The sequence below is a fragment of the Trichomycterus rosablanca genome, chromosome 2 (assembly GCF_030014385.1).
Source record: "Trichomycterus rosablanca isolate fTriRos1 chromosome 2, fTriRos1.hap1, whole genome shotgun sequence".
Lineage (NCBI taxonomy): Eukaryota > Metazoa > Chordata > Actinopteri > Siluriformes > Trichomycteridae > Trichomycterus > Trichomycterus rosablanca.
In genome coordinates this window covers 53,854-65,000 of record NC_085989.1, presented here as the reverse complement: position 1 = coordinate 65,000, position 11,147 = coordinate 53,854, and the positions used below count along the sequence as shown (strand labels likewise).

The 11,147-nt window shown below is 41.1% G+C and overlaps 2 protein-coding genes across 2 annotated transcripts in view; both read right to left on the bottom strand.

The window, feature by feature from the left end:
* The window catches only part of LOC134327397 (WAS/WASL-interacting protein family member 2-like), an 11,258-nt gene extending 10,383 nt beyond the window's left edge, over window positions 1–875 (bottom strand). The window contains 2 exon segments of the mRNA XM_063009218.1: window positions 128–186; window positions 806–875. Coding sequence (XP_062865288.1) covers window positions 128–160 — 33 coding nt within the window. The 5' untranslated portion in view covers window positions 161–186; window positions 806–875.
* Window positions 876–2,847: 1,972 nt separating this feature from the next.
* LOC134327381 (pyruvate dehydrogenase (acetyl-transferring) kinase isozyme 2, mitochondrial-like) lies at window positions 2,848–10,589 on the bottom strand. Its single transcript, XM_063009217.1, has 11 exons — window positions 10,379–10,589; window positions 9,036–9,177; window positions 6,730–6,801; window positions 6,310–6,494; window positions 5,922–6,011; window positions 5,638–5,715; window positions 5,044–5,120; window positions 4,868–4,966; window positions 4,539–4,649; window positions 4,230–4,343; window positions 2,848–3,739 (listed from the first exon to the last, which is right to left on the bottom strand). The coding sequence occupies exons 1-11, from the start codon at window positions 10,494–10,496 to the stop codon at window positions 3,596–3,598; spliced, it is 1,230 nt and encodes a 409-aa protein (XP_062865287.1). The 5' UTR covers window positions 10,497–10,589; the 3' UTR covers window positions 2,848–3,595.
* Between the last annotated feature and the right edge of the window lie 558 nt (window positions 10,590–11,147).

Here is an 11,147-nt window from a genome sequence, read left to right as displayed (position 1 = left end):
AGTATGTGGTTTGGGACGCAGTATCTTATCTCATAATGGAGCAGCAGAGTCTAAGCTCCGCCCACATCCATTTACACACCTTCACTAACCAATAAAAAGCACTCAATATACAGGAGCACTTACTCACCTGGTTAAAGGTAGGAGGAGGAGGAACCGACATCCTGCAGCGTAGATCAGTGTGTGTACCTACACACACACACACACACACACACACACACACACACACACACACACACACACACACACACACACACACACACACGATTCACTGCTGTCATCATTTATAACTTATTAATATTAAACCAGCTCCAGTGAACTGATGCTGCATTACAGTCAGATGATGATTATGATTATTACATTCTGTCGTTCTAGAGCTGAATAATAAAAGCAAGCGATTTTTCCAAATAAAAAAATAATATAAATAAAAATAAAAAAAAGTTTTTATAGTTTATCATTATTATCATTATTTTTCTGGCTGAATGTCTGAGATTTCATCACAAGCTCCAAATATCAAATAATATTAAATTATTTCAAATAAGTCAATCATTCATCATCTGATAACTAATATAAATAAAGAAGAGCTTATTATGTTTATTATTATTATTAGGAACTATGTAATATATGAGTTTTCTATTATAACAATATAATAACAAACACATGCTAACATGCTAACAGCTCTACAGATAAAGCACCTTTATTTCAAGATAAACAAATATCAGAACGCTCATACAGGCATCATAAACTATAATAAACAGTAATACTAATATTAATAAATAAATCTGATACTGTTATGAATATTACTCACATTTTTACTCTTTATAATATAAACACTCGCTGCTCTGCATGCTCTCTACTCAGAATTGCGCATGCGCGGTACAAACCAACCAGCAAGCCGCGTACGCATGCGTGAAACGCTCTTGGTTCTGGCGGTGGATGTGATGACTAATAGTGTCCACACGGTGGAGCCAAAGCTCCGGTCATTTACTACAGCAGCATACAGCCGTCAAAACCTACTGAGACGAACGCTCAACAATGCGCTTAACCAGTAAAAAATACAGCGTTTTTACAATATTAATAAGTGTATTTAAGTTTTTTCAGCTTAAATATTACGGTGCGTAAAAATAGATGTATTTTTATCTTTCACTTTGTGTATATTCTGATATTTCACTTCTTGAGTTTCTTTTATCTGCAGATTTGATGTTGTTGATGCAGATCATTTCTGTAAAGGTTGCTGGTTCAAGCCCCACCACAACTTGTTTCTGATATCTGCGTGTAATAAACCTCACAATGTTTATTTCACCGTTTAAATCACCATTTTAGTAAAAAACTGAGCGAGCAAGTTGTGTTTACTAGATGTTTTAGCATTTGGCACCAATGGCTGTATAAGAGCGATAAACTCTGCCAGGCTGCACAGTTCAACAGCCATAGAAAGCAAAAGATGTCTTTCAGTCTGAAATGTTTGAATGATGCACAGTGCTAGCGCTAACTAGCGAGCACATTTAGAAGAGCTCTGGGCTTCTGCAGCTACTGTTGAATTTCAGTGGACATTTTAGCAAACACAGACACTAATTAATACTTAATAAAGGCTAAAACATGAGCTGAACACTGTAAAGCTGCTTTCACATGATGAGCGTTTTCTGCTTCGTTCACCGCAAGGCCGAGCACATACAGCCGCCTACCACAGCCGTTAAACCCGTCATGATACGCGGCAAAACCGCTTTTCTCACCGGGGCCTCCGAGTGGGAAGCTTGAAAACAATCCACAGTATTTACTGACAGTTTTGACAGTTCACATGCAGTTATGAAACAGTTTAGATGGAAGTGGAGCTGCATGTGGACACCCTGTCCCTATTAGTCAGTTCTGGCGTTTTTATTATTATTAACTTGTTGGATTCTTTGATGTATTTTTTGATCTCCTCTAAACTAAACAGTAAGATTAGTATTAATAGAAATAAAAAGCTGAACCCGTCTGTGCTGCTGCAGTAGGTCATGCAGTCAGCTTGTGCTTACCTGTACAGGTAGTAATCCTGACAATCATGTGGAGATAATAAAGGGTGATATGAAGGTGAAGTGCATTATGGGATTGGTGTGCTCAGTGCATGTTCAGTATGTGATAGGTGGGTGTGACCCAGGTGAAGAGTCGTGACCGTGGACTGAGGAATGATATTAGATCTGAATGCTGAACTCCTGAATGTTCGTCTGTAGAAGAAATGATGGAGAGACGTTCTCTGTTAACCACTAAAACTGTCTCATTCATACAAGCTGCTGGAACATGGGTGGTACTGTCCACAGCCAAGCATGCTTTACATCATCATGGTGTTACAGACTGCTGCGCAAGATTGAAGCACCTGTGAGCAACAAAGTTTAAGGTGCAGATTTTGGAACAGGAACACGTCTGTAAACTTCTGACTACAACTGTGTGTGGAACTATACACACACGTACGCACACATGCTCATACACGCACGTACACACACACACACGCTCAGACACGCACATACGCACACACACACGTACTTACACACGCACACACACAATATAAACAACAGTTTGTGGACATCAAACTGTAAACTTGTTGAACATCTTATTCCAAACCCTGGACTTTAAAATCAATTTTGTTTACAGTAGAACTATTTTATTTTGATATACAAAAGTTACAAATAAAAATGTACCTGATTACTTAAATAAATAAAATAAAATCAGATGTTTATATTGTCCATAATTTGTGTATGAATAATAAATGCAATTAAAATACTGAATTATTTTGGGTTTTTTGGAAAACAATAAAATATAAACAGAATTTTTATTTGAAATGATTAACAAAATAGTAAACCTCCGTAAACAGTACTCTGTTATTCGATCTCATTTTTATTTCAATTCATTTTCTATGATACAAGTGAATCAGTGAAACAACATCATGGAAGGAAACGTCGACCGTAAAGTGTGTACGTGAGCTAACAGAGAGAATCTCCACCCTGTTCCTGGTTAATCCTGCACCACAGCTTTTCCACATCTGGAAAAATGCTTCATGTACATTTCATTTATTTAGTTTGTTTTTAGGGTTACAGATGATAAATGATGACGTTCATGTTTAAGCTGCCCAACATTTGGTGCCGTAATTGTTTATAGTTTGTGTTTAAAGGTGAAGAGCAGAACTATTTATGCCATAGACAATAATCATATTCAGGTCTTAGAAGCTGTACAACACCAACCCTACCTGCTGCACCACTATGCCAACCCCACACTTTATATTGAAGATATTACAGGAGTTGCCATCATTTTATCACAGTTTATAACATAATTATTGACCTTTGATTGTCCTGATCTTCACTCTCATCTGATAAACAGAATTATGGCTCCTTCAAACGCTTCCATAAACGGGAAGTTAAGAAGATTCCACTCTGTACTTCTTCCTTCAAATGGATCCGAATTAGACAACCTTGTTCTGACTCACTCACGATTGGTTAACCAGTCCTCAGTAACTCTCACTAAACCATCTCAGTCCAGGCATGTTTGCTCCGTGATGGAGACGCTGCAGACCTCATGGAGACCTGGAAGATCTCAGCTGAAGATTTTCATTCTGTAAGTTGCGCCTCTCTCAATTGGGTGGTCTGAAGCGAGCCAGGTTTATGGGTTCTTTGCTCGGGATGCACCAGTCATCGGCCTCGTGGCTCGTCGTGTAATGTTTCAGCGCCGTTTTATTAAATACCGGCAACTTCTCCACCGAGTCTGAGGACAGCGCCTGAGAAGAGGACGAGGGACAGAGCTGAGGGTTCGAATAAAGACTCTGCAGGCAAACAGTCTGGTACCAGTGAAAAGTAAAAACACCGCTAGTTCCAGGAGATTTGGGAAAACCTGGGAACATGGGCTCAGCTGGAGGTAGGGGAGAAGGAAACATGGTTTATCTGGGGCTGGGAATCACTAGAGAACAATGAAACCTGCAGGTCTAATACGAGGGGAAAAATGGAAATACTTGGGAACTACAGAAGGAAACTAGGAACACTGGGAAAATTGCGAAACACTGTGGGAAACAGAAAACACCGGGGCAAAAATGTCCTACCTGGGCGCTAAAAAATTAGAAAACTAGGCACCACCTTGGGAACGGTTAAACAAGAACAACTAAAGACAAGGGAACTGATTAGAGAATCAGGAAGATTTAGGAACACTTAGGATTAGGGGCACGGGTACACTGGGTACTGGGTTAGAAGATTATTTATTAATATTATTGGTACCTTCATGTGGATGATGGCGTCTGTGCCATAGCCTTCCAGTGGGTACAGCTGTAAATCTCCCTGGAAGTAGCGGGCATAGAGACGGGAAATTGGCAGGCCATATCCGAACCCCGCCTAACACACAACAACAATAAGCATCACACACACATTCAGCTAATTGGGACGCGTGTTGCACCTATAAAGTCATCAAACTCATTACAGTCACATGACACCTTAGCGAATGTGAAATCGTGCAGTGTGTACTGAGATTATAACCCGTGCTGGGTGTGTGTGACGGTAGGTGTGTTTGTGTGTTTGTGTGTGTGGTACCAGTGGAGCTCGTTGGTGGTTGCTGATCTCAGGTCTGGGTGCAGTGGAGTACATGTAGCTAAAGAGACGCTCAACCTTTCGGAAGGGAACACCACCGCCCCGATCACTCATCTGAAACAGCACAAGGGTGTTTTTAATAGAACACAGCCTGGAACTCTCATACAAAATGACCCCAGTTCTCACCTGATCACAAGCTTTTACAAGTAAAATGTGAAATTTAAACAAGTAAACACACACGAGTAAATCAGATATTGTGTTGTTTGGAAGTTCAGAGCTTAAATCTGCAGAGACTGAAACGATTTATGTTGTTTATGTACTTTATTCAGTACCTTGATGGTGAGATCTTCTCCCCCGAGAGCCACCATCACTTTAATGGGGGGTAAAACTTGACTGGATTGGTGATGCTCGATCGTGGCTCTCATCGCATTCTGTAAAAAAGAATTCTTTATGATTAATAAAGTGAATACGGCTGAGCCAAATGAACTCTCTGTTAGTGGTGGTGTACCTTAAAGAGTTCAAAGAGCATATGGAAGAGGTGTGATGGTACGTAGCAGATGTGGATGAGTTTCTTCTCATTGTTTACTGTAGAAATAAGATAAGCAGTTCAGAGTCGGTGCTGATTAAATAAAATGATTTTATTATTCAGTACAAAGAGCAACCGAGGTTAGCGCCGATAAAGCTAATGCTCCATGAGAGCCTACTGCTAATCATTTGCTAATGCTAATAACTACAATAACTCACTCCTGGTGGGTTTCTGTATATTAAGGTTTATTACCGGTGCTGCCGGCATCCATCTGCTTAGGTTTTCTGCTGGAACCCAAACCGTGTTGTGGCCTCATGTTTGGACCTGAACTGAGCGCTGCACCAGTTGGTGGTGGTGATGGTGTTTGGGGGTGGGGTGGATGGTGGTTACTTGGTTGTCACAGGCGCTCCGAGCAGCCATATTGTGACGAGCAGTTCTGCGCTGTACCTGTTCTGTCCACCTTGGCTGATCACTTCATATATCTGGTTTATTTTTAATTTCTGCAGGTGAGGGGCGCCACAACCCGCCCGCCCTGTTACACTACATACGTCTAACACGGTGTGTGTGTGTGTGTACCGTTGATCTGAATCAGTTCCAGTTTTGGAGATCCAAGGTAGTACTGCTCACACAGCAACTTAGCGCTGTCATACGCATCTAAACACACACACACACACACACACACACACACACACACACACACACACACATTTGAATTTATTTATACTGATATATTTAATTTTTGCAAACATCTTAAGGCTCTAACCAATAAAGCCCTCCAACACCCACAACCGGATCAGGTGTATTTCTGTTATTGGGATCATCTCCACCCCTAAATGTAGAGTAGATAATCTAATGCTAACCTCTGATCACCTCGCTGACATCACACTGAGGATCGATAGAGCCGATGGTGCTAGGGTGGGCGTGGTGCGATCCATGGTCAAAGATCAAAGCTGCACAAACACAGAGAGACTCGGTGTGGATTAAGAGTACATGAGATAAGTGATGAGCTAAACCTACCAGCTTGTACTGGTGTGTACCAGTCTGTTACCAGTGTGTGTGTACTGGTCTGTGGTTACCAGTGTGTGTGTACTGGTCTGTGGTTACCAGTGTGTGTGTACTGGTCTGTGGTACCCAGTGTGTGTGTACTGGTCTGTGGTTACCAGTGTGTGTGTACTGGTCTGTGGTTACCAGTGTGTGTGTACTGGTCTGTGGTTACCAGTGTGTGTGTACTGGTCTGTGGTTACTCACTGTGCTGGTTGGTGAGCATGCGGATGGAGATGCGGCTCATGTAGAAGCGATCGAGGAAGTACTGGATGTTCTGGTTGGTGACTGGATCCTGGTTAAAGGTGTCCTTGTACTCGATGACCCCTTGTGCCATGGTGGGTACCACAGCATTGTGTCTGTTCCTCATGTTCACGAGAGCTTCCACAAATCTGCACAACAACAGAGAAACACCGTGATCAGGGGAACAGTTTCCTCCCTGTATTACAGGTTTGCGGTACAACAGAAAAACATTTGTCCTCTCGTCCAGAGACCACGAGTTTAACCCCCGATAATGCCCCCCCCCCCCCCAAACACACAGATCTCACCTCGCCCCATTATCACTCCAGCACTGAGCCAGTCCTGTACAGATCCATACAGTAATAAGAGAATGAACGAGTGACTTACTCCTGTTGAACTCTGTGATCTTCTGAATTCTTATCATGGAATTCAAGAACCTCCATCAGACTCTGAACATACCTGCACCAAAGAAAAATAAATTCACTTCATCATCATCTTATTCACATTAATCTACATGAACTTCTTTATCGTCTGCTCTGTGGGTCCAGAGCCGCCTGAAAACGCCCCCCACCTAGGGTTGGGCGATATTGCCGATTTTCATACCGCCATACCGTCTTCAAAAAATACCGCGGTATACGGTATTACCGCGCAGGCGCGTAGGGGCGTGTCTGTCTGTTAGTGATGGGTCGTTCGCGAACGATCCGATTCTATTGAACGGCTCTTTGAAATGAACTAAAGGAACCCGAGTCGCGCCTCTGGGAGCTGTTATATAGGGTGTGTTCGAAAAGCTAGGGAGCTCTCTACATATATTTTTATTTTATAATGACTGATTAATTCCGTCTACTGATGCGAAGCGGAGTGAAATACAGCCGATTAGAACTGCGCAGTTATCACGGGGAGCGACACACACACACACACACACACACACACACACACAGATAAAGAGAGCGCTAGTAGTAATAATTGAGAAAAAACTCGTTTAATGATGTTAAATCTGATTGGTTCATGGCGTGTATGTTTTAAAGCAGAAACAAACACAGGGACAAACACATCTCTGCACAAGAGAGGATTTTTATGAAACTTAATGCAATGCAACCACAGTCTGTCTTTTTCCTGTAAAACGCGTCTATGTAGAGCGCGCACTAGTTTTCGTGTTATCACCTCAGTGATCACCTCCACAACTAATCAGCGAGCTCCAACCGCCTACCCCTCCCACCCCTCCCTTACTGTGGATGCGCGCATGTCCTAAAGTCTCCGTTTTTAAGGTAAACCTGAAGCAGAAATTTGGCGCTTCACATTTTTTTTAAAATACCGTCACCATTTTTAAATACCGCGGTATACCGTACTACCGTCATACCGCCCAACCCTACCCCCACCCCCCCGTACGGGGTATTAATCCATCACAGGGCATCACAAAACACAACAACAATAAACTTCACTGACTGGGACTGAAGCTTTCCGCTGTGTGGTGTGTTTTTATTGTTTTAACTGTGACTTAAAACTTCAGTAATTATTTCACTTTAATTATTTTACTTTAATTAATATAATAATAATAAAGAATCACAGCTTAAACCCTGAGGAAGATGGAAATGTTTATCTGATGTTCTGATGTTCAGGCTCCTCAGACTGTAATAAATCTGATCCAACTCACACTGTTCCACTAATTCCTAGAAAAGAAGAGCTTTCTGCAGAAGCCCCGCCCTCTGTTCCTGTTCCACCAATCAGAGAGCAGTGGTGTGAACAAAAACAAGCGAGCCCCTCAGTACAGAAACAAGCCCAGTACCTGGAGCTGTGCAACACTATACTGTGTTACAGGTTTCACTTTAAGCATGTGGGTGTAGGTGTTGCAGGCATCGATTCATCTCAGTTTAATCCATCAGAAGTTTATAGATTAATAAAGAAATGTATGATGAGAGTGTGAGCTGACGTGGTGTAGAAATGAGTGTGAGCAGCTGAAGGAAACGTTCTCCTCCTCAACAAAAACAATCCTGAGGAACAGACGGGTCAAATTTCACCAACGACTGACCCTCATAACAACAGCGCGAGAAATCACAAAAACAACTTTCACAATCCAGAACAGCTCAGCTAACACCAGCCGTTACTCACCATCATTTATTCATCTATCTATCTACATCATTTATAACTATCACATCACAGAGTTCAGAGTTTCACTTCTACACAGCAGCAACATTCTTCTCGATTACAAGTGTTTAATAATTTAGGAAATAAAGATGTTTAAAAGATATTATACAAGACGTGTTTACGAGACATGGACGTGTGTAAATTTAACACTGTATTTTTTTATTAATAAAAAAATCTTTTGTGGTCATGAAAACAAGTCCAACTCAAAAAGGTTTCAAAAGAAGAGGGTTAAGGTTATTTACAACATTCCACCTGTAATAATGTCAGTTTTTAATGGTTTGGCTCTCGCTGACCTCCCCACTGCTCCATGTTTTCTCTCATTGGAGTTTATAGCTCATACTGTGGTTCGAATGAGTCCTAGAGCCTTACACATGACTGATCTGGTGAGGTTGGTGATCGAGTGACCACAGTGGAGTGATTTTGGTGTTGAATGTAATAATGTGTTTGTGTAATAAAATGTTTAAATGAGTGTTTTAAGAACCTGATGTTCCTCATGATGCTCCTACTGAGGGGTGTACTGGACTTTAGGGCTGTGTATAGTGTGTGGGTACCAGCTTTGGACGAGCTGGGCTGAGGGGGTGGACAGCAGAGATGATGGTAGAAGGCTGAGTTCCTTCAGGATGTTGGAGATCCTCACAGGAAGTTCCTGTCTCAGGAAACAGAATGATGTTTTCTCACATGCATTAGTGGAACCTGCAAAACAGGGGAAACATGAAGAACCTGAAGAACGTGGAGAACATGATATAAATTATTTTTAATACTTTTCTTTCCTGTTGTATTCAGTGTAATGGTTGATGGGCATGTAGAAAAAAAACCAAAAACCAGAAACCCGCGGTTCTCAAACAATCTTCTTCCCATCCTATAAAGAACGACCTTGTAGATTCAAACCAGTACGTGTACTGGAGCGAATCTTTCTTCAGTCACTGAAGCTCTTCATAAAGACAGAACCTTCATGTCATCAACAGTCATTTTCTAGACCTGTTCACAGATGTTAAGGACCATGTTCTTGTCTGGTTCTCCCCAGAGTTCCTCAGGAATCTGTTGTTGGTCCATTTTTGTTCTCTTTGTACTGGGACTGGCGCTCGGCTCCATCCACAAACAGACATTCTGTACCTTTCTGAAAGGAACATTCCCTTAAACTGGACCTGCCAACCACCCCTGAGCTGCTCGGTCCCTCACACACAGATAAAACACACAGACCTCATTATATCAACCGTCACATCCTGTGGCGTCTCTTCCACATCATCAGAAGAACATATGAGGGCAGCGGTAACACAGCAATTTAGGTACTGGGCTAGAAATGAAAAGGTCACTGGTTACCAGGTTGCTATTGTTGGGCCCTTGAGCAAGGCCCCTAACCCTGAATTACTTGGACTGTGTTTTTCCACAAATGTAAATTGCTTTAAATAAATAAGCTGCTTCTGACAGAAGAAACCAATCAGATTCTTGTACAGACTTTTGTCACATTAATAAAACAATTATTATAACCTTTATGTTCTTTACAGAACCTCCAAACTGCTGCTGATCACTGTTAGAGAATCCTGATCATTATTTATTTAGTAATAAATAATCCCACTCGGGTTCTACCAGATCAGTTTGATGTTTATAGCTTCACCTGAACCACTGACCTCCTCTTTAGATCAGTCGGCTGCTTAGATGAGCCCATGGAGGTTTGGTGTTAGCACATGGACAGAGAATTTATTACACTGTAGAATTTATACTGACAGTTTTCACTCTGCCTACTGAGTCCTAATAAGTACATTTATACCTAATGTGTTCAGTAATATTTTAATTAATTTAAAAGTTAACAAAATATGCTAAATAATAAAAGTAATAAATACAAAGATAAATCTGTATTTTTGATGGTATAAAGAATAAAAACTTTAAATCTCACCGAAGTCCAGGAACTGTTTCATGGAGAGAGGAGAGGGATTAAACCTGGAGAAATGATCGATGTGTTTGGGTAAATTCGCCAGAGCTGAATTCTTCATTATAAACCTCACAAACTTCATCCTGATCAGATTAATTTAAATTGAACAAACTGAGAATTTAATCTAATAAAACAGAACAGAACAGCACAGAACAGAACTAAACTGAACTGAATCGCTCCGCTCTTGTTTACGTGATTATTAGTGACGCTGAATCTTTTATATGCGCTGCACATTTAACCCCGCCCACTCTACTCCAGCGCTCCAATGAAAGAGCTGCAGCTGCAGTGTGACCACGCCCACCGAGTCCACAGTACAGAATTCCGAATTAAACTTAAATAAAAATTCTTTATTATTATTATTATTGTTTAAAACGTGGATAAGTAGTTATACACACACATACATGCATATTGTACAACAGTGTGTGTGTGTTAACACGCTTAGAAAGTACAAGTACAAGAAACTTGTTGATGCATGCTCAATAATCCAGGTACACAAATCCACAAAATTGAATCAGTTCATCTGGACACAAGTCTGTTGTAGAGATACGTTTCGTCACTCAATCCGAATGACTTCTTCAGTGAAATACAAGAAACAAAATGTAAAAATATGTTTGTGTAAATAATTGAAGTAAGAGTTTACAGTAATTATGTTCTATTTTTAAATCCTGATCACCACAGAATCAAATCCACCCGCGTTCAGTTGAGGGGGTGAATGTGGATCTAATATCACTGT